Source organism: Microtus oregoni, unplaced genomic scaffold (genome assembly GCF_018167655.1).
Source record: "Microtus oregoni isolate MIOR12 unplaced genomic scaffold, Mior012 000003F_ref0000135, whole genome shotgun sequence".
NCBI lineage: Eukaryota > Metazoa > Chordata > Mammalia > Rodentia > Cricetidae > Microtus > Microtus oregoni.
Window position 1 is genome coordinate 24,665,985 of NW_024543062.1, and position 16,892 is coordinate 24,682,876.

At 52.6% G+C, this 16,892-nt stretch overlaps 1 protein-coding gene across 4 annotated transcripts in view; it reads left to right on the plus strand.

The window, feature by feature from the left end:
- Window positions 1–16,892, plus strand: part of Pxn (paxillin) — a 49,454-nt gene that overhangs the window by 27,538 nt on the left and 5,024 nt on the right. For 2 of the 4 annotated variants that reach the window (XM_041648211.1, XM_041648212.1), the window contains exons 2-6: window positions 10,851–11,077; window positions 11,355–11,464; window positions 11,810–11,946; window positions 12,035–12,236; window positions 12,983–13,118. In XM_041648211.1, coding sequence (XP_041504145.1) covers window positions 10,851–11,077; window positions 11,355–11,464; window positions 11,810–11,946; window positions 12,035–12,236; window positions 12,983–13,118 — 812 coding nt within the window. Of the gene's footprint in view, window positions 1–9,410; window positions 9,557–10,850; window positions 11,078–11,354; window positions 11,465–11,809; window positions 11,947–12,034; window positions 12,237–12,982; window positions 13,119–14,441; window positions 15,246–16,444; window positions 16,712–16,892 lie in introns of those variants that run through there. The other 2 variants (XM_041648214.1, XM_041648213.1) reach the window with 2 other exon arrangements.

Consider the following 16,892-nt stretch of genomic DNA (forward strand, 5'->3'; position numbering starts at 1 on the left):
CTGTTCCCGGAGACATGAAAATCAGTGATGCAGATTTATTCTACTCGAACACAGGATGCCTCCTCTGTGTTAGAGTGGGAGGCCCACACTTACTTTATTGCCAGCCACCATGATGGCTCTCTCTATGCTTTTCCTCCCATCACTCAGTGAGCTCTGTGAGTTGTCAGAATAAGCGGAAGCTCATAAACAATCTAGTAAATTCTCACAAGGCTGCTGAGCAGTGGATTTGAAGTCATTTGCTTCTCTATTGGGAAGGCTGCTATTTCCACTGTAGGACAGTGCACTGGGGGTGGAATACCAGAAGGGTATACAAAGAGCTATGTGACTATCCCAGCCCCCAGTGACACCAGAGCAGCCAAATCTGTGATATGGACAGGGTGGCTTTATGTGTGGACAGTGGGGGCTTTGTGGTGCTGTGTAAAATTGTCCCCTGAAGTCCCTGAGTGCCTGTTCAAAAGACTCTTGGAACCCTCTCTGTCCTTCTGTGTCCCTGCCGTCTGTCTCTCTGCCTCCAGAGCGCAGCCTTGCTTGTTTCGGATTCAAGGCAGGGATTTAAACTTCTTGCTTCTGGTCATTTTGGTCCTCAGAAGGCTTTCTGGGTTTCCCTTAAGGTTTCTTGGGCTCCTTTGTCTTCTGGAGATGTGAGCACCCTGGAAATAAGCAGATGGAGGAGGGAGAGGTTTGGGATGAAATGATATTGTTGGTAGAGAGAGATACACAGCTGGGTGAGGGAATGGGGGTGGGATGAAGTGGGGGTGTCCTAGTCTTGCTAGAGAGGAAGGTTTTGGTCAAGCGCTTAAGCGGGGAGTGAAGGCTGGTTTGGCTTCACGCTCTAAGAGGCTCAAGAGTTCTGCCCTTCGACACTTAAGTCAGAGAAGGCCATTAGTGGGAGTGTTTGTCCCTCTTGATCTGTGTGGGTTTATACTTGCGGCTTTAGAAATATTTGGGGCCAGAAAAACAGCTCAGGCTATAGTTCTTGCATTGTGTGAGACCCTGAGTCCAGCACCGGGGAAAATTGATTTTAAAATTACGTCTACTGGAGAGATGGCTTAGCGGGTAAGTGTAAATGTACTGTTCTTGCTCACAACCCCTGTAACTGCAGCCCAGGGGCTCTGCTCTCCTCTGCCGATCTCCAGGCACTGGCCCTCACATTGGCACACCTACACACAGACCCGACACACACATTATTAAAGATAAATCTTTTCTAAACTTTACCTCCAGTGGCAAGTGGGACAGCTTAGCAGGTAAAGAAAGACACTTGTGACCAAGTCTGGTTACTAAGTTTCGCCCTTGGGACCCGCATAGTGAAAAGGCAGAAGGACTCCACCAGTTGTCCTCTGGTTTTAATATGTGCATGTGTGCGTGCACACACACAAATAAAATGTATTGGCTAATTTTAAAAAGATTTGTTTTTATGTGTATGACTATTTTGCATACATGTCTATGTGTGCACCGTGTACATGCCTGGTGCCCGAGGAAGCCAGAAGAGGGACTCAGGTCTCCTGGAACTGAAGTTACAGGTGTTTGTGGGCCCCATGTGGGCGCTGGAAACTGAACCCGAGTCCTCTGCAAAAGCAGTGCACACTCTTAGCTGTGGAACTATCTCTACAGCCCTTCAAGAGTGTACAAGGAGAAACAGTATATAAGTATACTATGCATGATGGTTTGTGCTTATAATCCTGGCTCTCCAGGACACCCAGTCAGGATTGAAAATTGGTACCAGCCTGAGTAATATAGTGAAACAGTGTCTCAGGGCGAAAATCAGAACAAAGATGCATATATAGGAAGATGTACAGGACATATGCAAATGTGTGGGGACCAGGCATCTGAGGACTGTACTGTGACTGCTCCTTTCTCAGCACACATACTTTCCAGTGAGACACCCGAAAGGCTGTCTGCTGTGGGGATCCAGGAGTAGGGGGAAGTTCCTACAGAGAGCCTGCCATCTGGTGGGGGGGCGGAGGTGAAGTGTGGGGTCCGCAGAAGAGGTGGCTTTTAGGGGGACTGGTAGATAGCCTAGTGCTGGAGGCAAAGCCCAGTGATTAGAGGCTGGGGCCAGCCTGAGCTGCACAAGGAGCCACAGCTTTAAAACAGTGTGGCAGGGGAGGGGCAGAGGGTATTTCAGGAAGCTCAAACCATTTTTATCTACTGGAAGGGGGGTTAGGAGAACCAGGGAGGGGATGGGACTGTGAGAAGGCCTGAGCTTGGTTTCAGATGCTAGACCATATCGTTTGCTGTGAGCGATGAAAACAAAGATATGTGTGACATGGGGAGGCCGAGTGAAGGAAGAGTTGATGTGACCTGGGGACAGTTACACGGAGGAGCTGGAGGAGGGCAGTCAAGGGAGCAGACGCCTGCTATTAACACCGGAGGAGGACTAAGCCTTTCTCCAGTTGTTGTGGGCTGTGTTCCTCAGTCAGAATTTGACTAGTAAGGAGTAGAGTAACTGGTGCCTGTAACTCCATAAACACTGGAAAGATTACAGCTCATCCCAGGAACAGGCAAACTTTTGAACTTTTTGTTCAGGTCTCTGTGGGGCCAGAGATGACTCACTGCCGAGCCCCTCCTAAGCTCTGGTGGTGATTAGCAAGGGGGAGCAGCGGAGGACCCGCCCTGCTCTGCTGCAGACTCATGTGCTTGGAAGAGCCCAGATTGCAGGAAAGGCCCGGAGTCGTGCTGGAACAGACCGGGACGTTTACTGGACAGGATTCTCTGGGCTCCAGGGCTCTTTACATGTGTGAATCAGCGTTACCCACTGAAGGAACTGTGGGCTGGGCCTTCGGGAGCTCCCTGAACTGACCTTAAAAGGTTTAGTGTTAGCCAGACACTTTTAATCTCAGCATTGGGAGGCAAAGGCAGGTGGATCTGAGTTCGAGGCCAGCCTGGTCTGCAGAGTGAGTTCCAGGACAGTCAGAGCTACAAAGAAACCCTGTCTTGAAAAGCAAAAGAAAAAGGGTTTAGAGTGCCTGGGTGAGATGAAGCAGTGGTTAAGATATGAAGAAGGAAATGTATCCATTGTATTCTGGGACCTGTGGGGGAGGGGCTCTAATGATGAGTTCTTAAAGTATGAAGTTCCTGTTTTCTTACTTGGGTGAGTTGCCAGATCTCATCTCAGGTGAGCGCAGGCACCTTCCACTTCTCAGTACTGTTGTATAAGTTTTGGAACCCGCTCAGGAGGAAAGGCCGCTCAGCTGGGACCTGCTGGAGTGGCTCCTGTGTGGGTGCTGAGTACCTAATACAGAGGGGAGACCTGGCAAGGTTGGGCTTTTGCCTGGAGCTTCGGATGACTTCACAGTAGCCTTCCAGCCTTTATTTTCTTCTGTCTCAGCTCAGCTGTGCTCCGTGACCTTGGGTACAAAGCCAGGCATCCAGTGAAGAAAGGGGACCTGCTTGCACACTCAAGTTGTATAAGCCTCTGGCATGTGGGAGCTGGGAAGGAGCCAGCTCCTTTCTGCTGCAGGCTGGAAAACTCTAGAGCCTTCTCCCCTGATTTCCTGTATGTCACTCCGGCCCACACTTCCTTCAGGGCAGTTCCTGTTGAGTGAGGCATGAGTCAGCTAGGGAAGCTTGGTGGCTGAGTCTTCATAACCTGCAGGCATGGCTATTAAATATTGAAGTGACAGTATGGTATTGATCCCATCTCCTCTGTCCCCAAGGGGAGAGCAGCCCCTGTCTGGAATTCAGATAATAGCAGTGTCTTAGATTTAGACAGAGTCCTGAAGAGCTCACAGTGCCTTGACTTCATCTATGACCCTGTTTTCCCTCCTTAGAACGTTCTCAGAAATGGGGAGAAATCAGATTGTGCCCCTTTTACACGATAGGGAAGACAATCTGCTCCATAGCTGGACCCTCCTCCGCAGACTGGCCCGCAGCATGGTACCCCAGTTCCTCCTTTATACTGGCACTTTTTTTCTGTCCTCTTCCACAAGATAGAATAAGGTTGCCAATTTCTAGAGCTTACTTCTTGGAGGAGAGACAGTTGATGAGGGGGTATAACCCAAATTGTGAGGGAAACCCCTCTAGAAGGTTGAGTTTCTTGTGAGTGTTGAGGCCTTAGGGCACTGGGCAAGGTAAGGGCAGATATCTTCATTGTGGATTGGCCCTTGCTGGCTACAGCTGCCTTCCCTGAGGATAAATATACCCAGATCCCCATTCCTGGGGAGTTACTCACTGAACAAAAGTACCCCGCTGTGGGTTAGATTACCTCTACTCTAGCTCTCTGCTCTCAGCTCAGCAACTGAGGACAGCAGCTGGGAGCCACCGAGGGGGTGGGGCAGATCTGCCTTCCTACTCCTCTCTCTTTTCTAATCGAGAAGATGGGTCCTCCCTGAGCTGGGCTTGCTGTTTACATGACTCCTTCCTTGGGAAGGCTGAGTCCCACTCCCTGCTTACATACCTCTGTCTGGCAGCCCTGGGACACTTTGGTCACCTGGGTTACCCTGGTGACCCGCAGAGGACTGAGCCCTTTTCTGGGCATAACGTGGTAGACAGGCTTCTTTGCTGCTTAGACATCCGCTGGATCCGACTGGATAGCCAGTGCTTGTGAGTCTAGTGCTGCCTGTCTGAGAAAGGCATAGAAGCTGAGACTGGGAAAGTCCTCAGGTGGGGCAGGCGTGTGGCTGCTCTTGCAGGTGCTAAGGGAGTTTAGTTGTGCTAGGCTTTACCCAGGCTTTGAGTTAAGTCAGATTGCAGAAGGGTGTTGGGAATAACTGTTGTGGGCCAGGCCTCAGGGGTACATGGCATGGTAAAGTGGGCCTTCCTGAGAACTTGAGGACCAGCTCTCTGTAGAGCCTGCGTCCCTGGATGGCAGATCCTGGTTTGGTAAGGGCCCAGGTAGAGCAGCCTGCAGCTGGGAAGGGATGGGAAGTAGAGACGCGTTGGGAGGTCTATTAGTCAAGGTTCTCTAGATAACAGAACCTACGTGGTGAAAGTACAGTCACATAGTCAAGGCCATATACAAAGTGGCTTACAGGCTGTGGTCCTGTATACAGTGACTGTCTACCAAGTGTAGAAATTGTTTAGTTCACAAGGTTGGCTGTCTCAGCTGGTCTTAAGTGTGTACCAGTGTGGGAATCCCTGCTAATGCCCCAGCCGGCAGAGTAACTATCCTAACTGTCTGTACGAGGCTCCAAGGAAATCTGGTTCACAACTTAGTTAGCCAGTGTTGGTTCAAACTTCGAGAGTCTGACCCCCCCTCCCCTCCTCCAGGCGGTTTATTTTAGACATATTTTAGTACAGTACCACTTTGGAAAAAAAGTTCCTGGTGACAGTTACCACAATAAAGCTTAAACTACGTTGAGACTCACAAAGTACTTGTGGCCTCTTCCACGAACTTAAGGGCCAAGGGGAAGATCTGGTCATTGTAGAATTGTAGAGGTCACCAAGCTACGAAGTACCTGAGACATCTCCCATAGGGATGGGCTGGTTCTGTTGTTGTTGTTGTTTTTCTTTTTGTTTTTGTTTTTTTTTTTTTTTGAGACAGGGTTTCTCTGTGTAGCTTTGGAGCCTCTCCTGGTATTTGCTCTGTAGCCCAGGCTGTCCTCAAACTCACAGAAATCTGCCTGCTTCTGCTGGGATTAAAGGTGTGTGACACCACCGCCCAGCGGGGTGGGTTTTGTTTACTGAAAAACAGTGATCAAATTTAGTCTGGGAAGAGTCTGGGGGATTTGGTGTGGCCTGGCCAAACAGGTAGCATAGATCACTAGGCTATTAATTACATAAAACAGGTATCCATCCCTTCCTTCCAGTGAAGAAAGCAGCCTGCACTTCAACATTCTTAGCTTCCCTAGTGCATATCTGTGAGCACAAGGACCTCATGTCTTCTGCACACAAGAGTCCCCACCTTGGTTCTAATGCCAGTGAAGGAATGGGCTTGCCAGCAAGAGCAAGAGGGGAGAGCTTCCTCCCCCACTCCTTTATACTGGCTTCCAGCAGAAGGTGTGGTCCAGATTAGAGGCAGACCTTCCCCCCTTAGAAGACCCAAATGAGAGGCTGGAGAGGCCCCGTGGTTAATAACTGCTCTTACAGAGGGTGCTAGTTCAGGGAAAAAAAAATCAGATTGAAAGTGGATTTCCCCACTTCAAGTGGTTTAAATAAGGAAAAGTCCCTCACAGGTATTCCCGGCCCCTTGGGTATTAGCTAATTCCAAACGTAGTCAAGTGGACAACCAAGAACAGCCATCACAGGTTCCCTCCAGGGCCTTGTGTTGGCCAGAATGATGCCTGCCTGCCGGCCCAGCACTAGATGTCCTTTCTTCTGGTAGGAGCTTCCCATTCACTGGCTGCCCAAGGCCAAGGAGTGCCTGCTTTCTTGTTTGACCCTAATTGTGTGTTTGAAACGGGGTATGTAGGTGTTCGGTTTTCTGAAACACCTGTTCAGCTAGGGAGCAGGCCGTCTGTCTCCAAATCCCTGCATGCCAGCTGTAACATCCGCGCTGAAGGGTGTGAGAGGAGTAGCTCGAGGCCCAGCTCCATCTCCACAGAACTCGAATCGTCTTCATTGGACCTTTAACTCACCTTCTTGGCACCTGGCCAGCATCCAGACTCTGCTTTTTTGACAGTCTTGACCACATACCCAGAGTGTGGTTAGGACTGTCAGGAAAAAGGGGCCAGCATGTGAAAGAGCCCTGGCTTCTCTGCTTTGAACTGGAGCCAGTGTGTGTCTGTGTGTGTGTGTGTGTGTGTGTGTGTGTGTGTGTGTGTGTGTGTGTATGGGGAGGAGGTGCTAGAGACTGAACCCTGGATTGCCAGACAAGAGTTCTGAGGTCTTTGCTACCAAGTTCTGAGGTGTTTGACAACCTAAGTCCTTGGGGTCCATGTAGTAGAGGAGAGAACTGACTCTCCGGAAGTTTTCTTCTGGCCTGCTCACCCACACCTAGGCATTTGAATGAGGGCTCTTCCTCCTCCATAAATGAATTTAAAAACAGAGAGGGGCGGGGCGGGGGGGGATTCTGCTACTGAGCTCGTTTCTTAGTCCCACTGATTTTCTTTCATCCATTGTTGGGTGCTGTTTATCTGTTGATCAGCTCGAGTCCTCAGAGGATAGTCTGGTAGACACTCCTCTTGTTGGGGACTTGAGGGGACTCTGGGTACTGGCACCTATGCCTCTGCTGGCAAAGGATCTTGAGGGGCCCAGCTGTAGCATTTGCTGAGGAATGTGGTCAGAGCAGTCTGGTGAGCCCCTTGTTAGCTCCTCCTCAGGTAGGCTTTGGGTGCCTCCCTTGCCTTCATGTGAACCCCCTCAGGGCTGCAGGCCTGTATGTTTCTATCTTGGTTAGTTACCAGAGCCTAGAAGGGTCCTTCCTGCTTTAATTATTATCATTGTTTCATTGATGCCAGGTGGTGGTGGCGCATGCTTTAATCCCAGCACTCGGGAGGCAGAGGCAGGTGGATCCCTGTGAGTTTGAGGCTAGCCTGGTTTACAGAGTGAGTTCCAAGACAGGCTCCAAAGCTACTGAGAAACCCTGCCTCGAAAAACAAACAAACAAAAACCAAACAAAGAAAAGATTGCTGTTAGTTTGTTTTGAGACAGGGCCTGGCTGCTGGCCTGTGGTTGCAGCAGTCCTCCTGCCTCAGCCTACCGAAGACCTCTTTGTCTCGGCCTGGCCACCTGTGCACGGTGTTATCCAGCCGCCGTGGAACAGCCTCCTGACCTGAAGCTGCTGTTGCTTGAGCCAGGCATAGCTATAAAATAGAAAGGGGGGTACTTGTACCCTACATTTGCAGAGAGAGTAGAAGTGACTCAGTGTGTTCCTCTGCACCCATGGAGCCCTTGAACTTCATGCCACCCTTCAGTTGCACCTCCATATGTTCTGGATTGCATGCCCAGGGTCTTGGCACGCAAGCCACTTTACATGCCAGCTGTGTGCCTGTAAGTCAGCCTGCTTGTCTTGGTACTGAAACCTCTCACTACAGCTGGGAGTCGACTCCCTAGTCTTTCCCCAGCTCAGCAAGAAAATTCTGTGGTTGCTTGAGGTTACGCGGGATGGCAGAAAGGTGATGGACCAATGGCTCCCTCTGGTGGTCAGCAGCAGATGGTCCACACCCTTACTCAAAATGCATAGCACAGTGATTTTTGCCCCTGGCCAGCTGGGCACTTTGCACCCTGCCTACCTTCTCTTTGCCCTTTTGTACGCAGGGTTGCATGATCTTGCTCAGTGACCTCTTCTGTGGGCTCAAGCTTCAGGCCTTAGCAATGTGATGCTGAAGAACTTTGAGGCCTCTCTAGCTTGTGAGAAGGATGCAGGTAGTGGTGGGTCTGTTCTGATCTTTGTGCCTGAGGTGAAGGGGTTTCCAGTACCCCCTGTATATTTAGAGCTAGGCAAAGGTCGTCGCCATGGCTGAAATCTGGGGGCAATTCCTGGCAGGTAGACATCTTGGCTGTGTTTACTCAATCCAGGGGAGGAGCTTGTTGAGCTCGAGGAGGGGACTTTAGCCTTTAACCAGTTTGCTGGTTATGGGAAATGCCAGCCTTTACAGTGGGAATCCATAGTCCCAGGGTTTGTGTTTTGACTGCTTCCTAAATTCCTATAGCAACTTGTGGGGAGCTTTGAGGCACAGGGACTCCAAGTCTAGTTAACCCACCAGGCAGGACTAAGGGTGCAGAGAGGAGAGGAAGCCTTGTCAGAGCTTGTGCCTGTTTAAGTACTTGCTGAAGTTCCTCTCTCTCAGGTAAGCAAACATTCGGAGGAAATTGGGAAATAGTGTGCTTTCTCCATCACACACACACACACACACACACACACACACACGAAAGAAAACAAATGAAAAACATTCATGGAAGCTGCGTGTAGTGATGGAGGCAGGAAAATTGAGAGTTTGTGGCCACCTGGTTTATATGACAGGGCTGTGTCTCAGACCCCAAGGAGTGTAGTTCAGTGGTGGACATTGCTGTGCACAAGGCTCCAGCTTCTATCTCTAGTACCATAAAAACAGAATAGAAAAAAAATGAAATCAAACTAGAATTCAGCCCATAAACCAATAGAGCCAGACAGAGCATCACACCATGGTGCAGGGCACGGGAACTTGGTGAGCGGGCAGTGAACCACTGACTCACTGTCTAGCAGGGAAGGTTGTTGTCTTCCTTGGAGTGTTTGGAACTGGGGGGCAGTGGGGACCTCAGCTTGGCCCTCTATGGTAGTGTTGTTAAGGAGGATGGCAAGTTCCTGGCCCTGGTTGGTGTACAGGACTGGCCACGGCTCTTGCCAACCCCGTCAGGACTGTATTTGTGGCCTGCTCTATGGAGCCCTGCAGGGTTTCCCTGCAGGCTTAGTCCCTGGTGGTGGAAGAGGGGTTCCGCCTACTTTGGGTTGGGCCCAGAGGAAATGGACAGCAGGTGTCCTCTGGGATTGGCTTTAGACATTAGTTCCTTTTACGCCCTTACCTAGACACATATAGATTCCTGTAGTTCCGGTTTGTGGAAGGCAGGAAGTCAGAGCTCCTCCAGGGGACCTTGAGGGGGTGGGGCCACAGGAGCAGAATTTCTTCAGCCGGAGACTGGGACCCAGGGCCTTGCCCTTGGACCTGCTTCTCACCCAGCCACACAACAGGAGCCAGGGGTAGGTGTGCCCACCTTAGCAATGGCAGTCAGGGCTGCTAGGCTAGGGCATGACCTCATAGGCCTCGCCAAGGGCTTTGCTTCCCTCTTCTCTGCTCTCTGCGAGGGAATGGGGTGGGGTCAGGGTGGCCAGCAAGGGTCAGCATGACCAGAGTGACAGTCCCCTGGCTTGTAGGAAGTTGAGCTCCTTCGATTTGGTGTCGACTTGTCACCTTGTAATCATAGCAGCTCCTGCAGGCTTGGTGGCTGAGGCTTGTCATGTGATCCTGCCTTTTCCTGCTTTCTTACTTGGTGTAGGTACCTCTGGCTTCCAAGCCTACTCTCCTCAGCCTTTTAAGTCACCAGAGGGGGCAGTTGTGACCACGTGTGTTGATGCCTCGTGTGGTGCCTAGTCAGTGGTGATCAGTGTGGCCACTGCTCTTGATTGTCACTCACGAGAGCCTGAGAAGCCCAGAGTGAACAAGTCAGTGAGCAGTGCAGGACGGAGGGTGTGGCGTTTGGGGCTGGACTCTACCCAGGCCATGGCGCTGTGGAGGGTCCCAAGACGGGAGGCACACGGTGGGAAGGCCAATACCTCCAACTCCTGCCTGCCCCTCTAGCTGTCCCTTCCTGTCAAGAGCCTGGGCCCCTTGTTGGCTACCACATGCCAACAGAGTAATGGCAGTTTGTCTTCGAGGGCTGACCCTGCCCCCTCAACCCCGCAGTTAAAAGCAGAGTCCTAGGGCCCTGGAGTTTCTAGGGCTGGGCTGATAGCCAGGTTTTGGCAGAAGCATTCAGCAGAGCAGTCTTGCCCCCAGCTTGTTTGAGAGGGTGGCAACTGCTGAGCTGGCTTCATGCCAGCCCCACCCCCGCACCGGCAGATACCTTACTCATAGCCTGGGGCCTAGGGAGGAGCTTAGAGCAGGAATTCTGCTCCCACCTGGAGGACAGGTGCTCCCTAGGGCCACTTCCTGTCTTCAGACTGAGGAAGCAGGTTCTTATAAGTTCAGAGAATGCCTGGCTCTCTCGACCCAGCCCCTCCCTGTGCTATGCTGTGACTTGGGCTCGTCCCGCCCGGTTCTCCCAGTTGCCCTGCAAGAATAGAGTTCCAGCAGACATTTCTTGCTTACACCAGGCTGCAGCCTAGCCTTATCAGGAGGATTGCAGAGCCCAGCCCGCCTCTAACTCCTGTGGGAACCCCAGGTCACTTCTGTTGATGTGGCAGATGCCTGCCAGATAGGACCTCTTCAGGTTCAGGTTCCCAGGGACAGTGCCCAGCAGGGTCAGCTCTCACTGGTTGATGCTTCTCTTTGCAGACGCCCTGCTGGCTGACTTGGAATCTACCACCTCCCATATCTCCAAACGACCAGTGTTCTTGTCAGAGGAGCCCCCCTACTCATACCCAACTGGAAACCACACTTACCAGGAGATTGCAGTGCCACCTCCTGTCCCACCACCCCCATCTAGCGATGCCCTCAATGGCACGATCCTTGACCCCTTAGACCAGTGGCAGCCTAGTGGTTCCCGATACACTCACCAGCAGGTAAGGTGGGGTCTGAGAAGCCCTCAGGGCTAAGGGGTAACAGGAGCTGATCTGCTAAGAACATGGTGAGCAACTGGGGAGGACTGGGGTCCTGGGCTGTCCCAGCCATACTCTGCCCTTCCCACCCACCATGTGAGGGGCCAATGACCACGTATTAATCACCCGACTAGCTGTGGAAATTCCCTGGTGAGACAGGCTGTGAGCAGTCACTGCCTGGGGGTGGCCGGCTGCTCCTGTCTCCTGTTCCCCTCTTTCCTGAGTACTCTTTCTTCTGCAGCCTCCATCCCCGTCACCCGTGTACAGCTCCAGTGCTAAAACTTGTGGTGCCTCCAACCCTCCGGACGGCTCTCTGTGTTCCCGAGCAGGCGAGGAAGAGCACGTCTACAGGTACAGACCCAACACCCCACATCAGCCCCATTTCTGGGCAACTCTAGGTCCACTGGTTTAACTGCAGAAGGCCCCAAGGCCCCGTGCCTGTCCACTGGCTCCCCTCTGCCCTGTCCCTGCGTCTCTAATAGGACCAGCTCCACTGTTGCAGCATCTGCAGTTGAGGAACTGAAGCAGTTTCCTTCCTCCTCCCTCCCCACATTCCTTCCCTACCCTCCGCCTTCTTACTGAGGAAGCTTTGTGACATTCCACACCCTGGGCCTCGAGAATCTAAAGCCTGCCACCTCCAGTGCCAGGCTCCTGGGCAGGCAGGCAAGCCTCACTTCTCTCCTCTGCTTCTCAAAGCTTCCCCAACAAGCAGAAGTCGGCAGAGCCTTCACCCACTGTGATGAGCTCCTCCCTGGGCAGCAACCTCTCGGAACTGGACCGGCTGTTACTAGAGCTGAATGCCGTGCAGCATAATCCTCCAGGCTTCCCTGCAGGTATGAGTGGGTCTCTAGGCTACTTGGGGGCCTTTGGGTTCCTGGAGGACTGAGGAATGAGCAACCATTTTGTCTCCTTATCTCCGAGATGAGTCCAATTCGAGCCCCCCACTGCCTGGAGCCTTGAGCCCCCTTTATGGCTTCCCAGAGAATAACAGTTCTCTGGGAGGAAAAGCTGGGCCTCTGATGAAAGAGAAGCCAAAACGAAATGGAGGCCGGGGCCTGGAGGATGTTCGGCCCAGCGTGGAGAGCCTCTTGGATGAACTGGAGAGTTCTGTGCCCAGCCCTGTGTGAGTATCCACCAAGCTCTTCCCAGGCTGGGGAAACTCTTGAAAATCTTAACCAGATAGGCTCCAGGACAATAGATAGAACCAGGAACCAGATAGAGTTCCAGGACAATCTGGGCTACATAAGTGAGTTCTGGACTACATGAAACCATGGCACAAACTATGCCATAAACTGTAAGACTGGTTAGGCAGACAAGGATAATGAGGATGGTCCCACATAGTGAACAGAGTGAGACCAAATGGTATATAATGTTTGGGAGGCTTGGCTCTCAGCTGTGGCACTCGTAGGAAGCACTAATAACGTCAGGTCTTGTTTGTTTATTTTGAGGTAGGGTCTCTCTCTATAGCCCAGACTGTTCTGGATCTCACTATGTAGTAATCCTCCTGCCTTAGCCTCCCAAGTGCTGTGTGTACAGGTAAGAGCCACTGCACCTGCCTATGTTAATGTTGGTGTTTATTGATGTCATCATGTGTAGAGTGTTGTAGAGGGTACATAGTGGGACTTTGTTCACTGGGTAAGCTTGCCCCTGTCTTCCTGTCAGTGGCGCTATTTCAGCCACCTGCCTTCTGGTCACCTCACTTCACCTCAGCACTGTTCCTTAGTTCCTCTTTCCCAGGGCTGGGGATCCCTAAGGTGCAGGGTGCTGGTGGTCTTCTCTGGAGTCAGAGGTGTTGTTGATCTGCTCCCCTATGGAGCCTGGGGCTAGCTAGCCCTTGGGCTCCATACTGACACCTTGCCTGTCCTGCAGCCCAGCCATCACTGTGAACCAGGGTGAGATGAGCAGCCCACAGCGAGTCACCTCCAGCCAGCAGCAGACACGCATCTCGGCCTCCTCTGCCACCAGGGAGCTGGATGAGCTCATGGCTTCACTCTCAGATTTTAAGGTGCACTGTGATCCCTCTGTCTTCTCTGCCCCCATCCGTTACCCTACCTCAGTATGGCCTCTGGCTCCTCAGGGCCCTGGGGGAGGTGGGCTAGGCAGGACATGAGACTGAGCTCCTTTGCAGCCAGTGAAGGCAGAGAAACCAGAAATGCTTTTAGCTGGGACATTTCCTCCCTCTCCTGGCGATCCCAGCCACTAGGTCAAGGGGATCAGGAGGCTGGGACATAGTGACAAAGAGCCCTCTGTTGATAGCTGCCCTTGGTGGGGGAGGTTGTGTCCTGTTGGGCCTCGTGGGATCAGGATCCCGTGCCTGAGAGGTCACTTGCCCCAGCGCTATATCTCCCACGCTAGCTGTTCTGAGAACACCGCTTTCTTTCTGCCTGTGAGGATGGGTTTACCAGCATCTTCAGCCCTTCTACCCTCCACGTTCTTTAAGGACCTGAGTCCTCAGAGCCCTGTCTGTGGAAAACCTAACCTGCCAAGCCCCTGACTGGTCAGCATGAGGTGTCCCACCTTCTCCTCCCAGGCTCTCCAGGCCTGCCAGTCCACACCGTTTTATTTAGAAGATGTAGTGCCTTGTTAGGAATTAATACTGACAGAGCTCTCCAGTAGTTGCTGACTTCAGCTCCACATGGGCCAGCCAGAGAGATCTGTGGGGCACAGCTTAGGGAATATGAGAAGGGAGCCAGGCAGTCTGTCCATTCTTGGCCCAGAAGGTACCTCCTGCCTCCCTTTAAGCTGAACTCATACTTGGAGCTCACAAGAAGGTGGGAGATTGGGTGGCAGGTAGAGTCCGGGTTGGTAAGCCTTGTTAGTAGGTGATGAGCTGCCATTGAGAAACAAGCTGGGGTCTAGGCACTGGCTGTGCTGGTGCCTATCCCCTAAGGCTGCAGTTGCTTCCTTAGACCTCTAGCCCAGTGCCACATGAAGGCAAGCTTTCTCTTGGAGCCCTAGAGAAAGGCCTTGAGGATATAGGAAAGCTGGGAGATAGAGTGGGGTGGGTGGAGCATGGAGCTGGGGCACCTGGAACCACCTCTGGAGCCCTCTCCCCAGCGCACATCTCATCGTAAGTCTCCTTGGTGCTTACTCTGGGTGACTTTGTAAGCATGACTTTGTGCCTGCTTTCTGTTGCCTGGGCCTCCTAAGGTGCAAGGACATGAAATGAAGCTCAGGCAAGCATTTCTAGGGCTGGACTCTTTTCTGAAGACTCTGATCTGAGTATTGCAGCCAGCGTAGATGGTGGCTCTCTGAACACTCAGGCCATGCTGCCTGTTGCCTCACCTCTCCCCATGTCTCTCTCTTTCCCTTTGTCTTTCTCCTCCAGACTAGTTCTTCTCCTGTGGTGCTGAGCTCCCAAGGGCTGCTGCCCAGCTCTCCTCCATCTCCACCCCTCACCCTCGATCCTCCTTCCCCCACTAAATTCTCCCCTGAAGGCCACACCCCTGAGGTCCTCAGTAGGGAAGGAAATAGTCAGGTCCTTCTACCTTTGGTGGCTCCCAGAAGGCTTGATTTGGTCAGTCTCGAGGGGACACCTGTCACTCAGAACTCAAGGTGTCCTTCTGTGGAGGGTTCTCAGCAATCATTTGGTGCTAAGAGCCAGGCTCAAGTTAGGAATGACCTCATAGAGTCCATGAATGAGCCCTTTAGGACTCCCCTCGGCCACACTCTACACCCTGCTGCCAGCACAGGATCCCAGGGGCCACTGGCCAACTGTGTGTGTTCAGAGGAGACTGTGGCTCCCGTTTGGAGATGGCCACAGGCTATGTCAGCATCCGGGCCTTACAACTTTCAGGAAGGAACTGAGCCAGCTATTGTGGCAGTGGACCGGCAGGCTGTGCTCCCAGACACCTGGAGTCTCACCAAGGAATATGGCCAGCATGAGCAAGCACAGTCAGAACCAGGGGGCCTGGAAAGCAGTTACCCTGCCCCAGCTGACAAGGAGCAGTTAGGTGGGAAGATTCCCTGGAGGGGAAGCCTGGGGGAACCAACCCAGCCACTCCAGAACCCAAAGAACCCAGGAGGTGCCACCAAAGCCGTTCTGGAGGCCAGGAAGGAAGAGCCGGAGTTTTCTCATGCTGTGGTCATGGGCACACCCACCACCTCGGAGAGGATTTCCACCGCTGGCCAGGCAGGCACCAGCTTGAGCAACCACTAGGCATGACCCTGGCAGGACTTGAGTGTGGGCCACTCCTTGCTAACTGCATGCAGCCCTGACAAATGTCTGCCTGGGTAGAAAGTGCTGAGGACGGTGGCCCTAAGGACGTATTCAGCAGTGATCCTGTGAGGCCAGTGTTGTTCCGGGCCCTGCAGAGTAGCAATGATGCTCCGCCTCCTGCTTGCCTAAGACTGCCTTCAGGAGAGCTGTCCCAGTTTCACTGTACAGAAGGATACAGCCATGACTTTGGGAACCACACAGACCCACATACAACTCTGGCAACACCTGTTAAACATGGGACTTGGGGGACCCATCCAGAGGCTCAACTTTATCTTTAAAATGGGAGTAATAATAGCGCATTTTCCAAGGTCATCCAGAAAATTGGATGAATTAATTCCTGAAAAGTAGATGAAACAGTGCCTGGCTTTCCTTCCTCCACTCCTGGCTGTCGGTCCTGTCTCAGCCTCCTGAGTGCTTGGATTATAGTTGTGTGCCTTCTTGCCTGGCTCTTCCTTTATTCTTGTAAGATTCAAACTCCATACCGTCTCTCCAGCGCCCCCCAACACTGCAGATGAGCAGGTTACAATATAAACTAGGAAAACACTGGTTAGAAGATGGAAAGAAGCCAGGCGCTGGTGGCGCACACCTTTAATCCCAGCACTCAGGAGGCAGAAACAGGCAGATCTCTGTGAGTTCGAGGCCAGCTTGGTCTACAGAGCAAGTTCTGGACAGGCTCCAAAGCTACAAAGAAACCCTTTCTTGAAAAAAACAAACAAAAACAGAGAGAGAGAGAGAGAGAGAGAGAGAGAGAGAGAGAGAGAGAGCGAGCACACTCTACTTTTCTATTTGAGTTGTAAGGAAAGAGGGAAGGGTGATAACCCCATGAGGTTAGCCAGGAAAACGCTGCTATCCCATTTTAATGGCAGAGAGACGGGGTCCCTGGAAGTTGAGTACTGTGTCCCAAGTTAGAGGCTGACTTGGGTGTGAATGCTGGGCCACAGGACTCTGAGAGCTGCTGTGCCCGAGCCAGCCCTACCCGCCTCCTGCTTCCTCCCTCAGCTCTGCTGCTCTCCATTCCGCTGCTCTCGCTTCCCCTGTGACACCCTAGTGTGGCCCAAACCATCATGCTTTGCCTGGGATGGGATGGTGACAGCTTTGCCCTCCACCCCCAGATCCGCTCTGTGATCAGGAGGAGCCGGGAGACAGGCCACGTCCACCCCATGTCCCGGGAGCCCTCCCCTCGCCGCCGGCTGGACCCTGCCACCCTGAGCAGAACCCCATCCCAAGAACGGCTCATTGCAGAGCTGCAGGGCCGGCTGGGCATCCAGCTAGAGGCAGAGGAGGTGGCAGGGGCCTCTGCCCAGGACTGGCTAACTGAAGGCGTTGTCATCACTGCGCAGCCACGTGGGAGGCGGGCCGGGGGGCAGTTGGTGGAGAAGGTAGCCAGCAAATGCCGGAGCCAAGGTCTGGGAAGTGGGGTCTGGAGGTTTCCTCAGCTCCAGTGCTGGCTGAAAAAGATTTTGGGGTGGTGGGTTGATTTCTGCATTTCATGGCCTTATGATAAGGCTGGTCACACGACTCTGCCCTCTGCTGTCTGCTGTTGAGTTCTTGCCTTCCTAT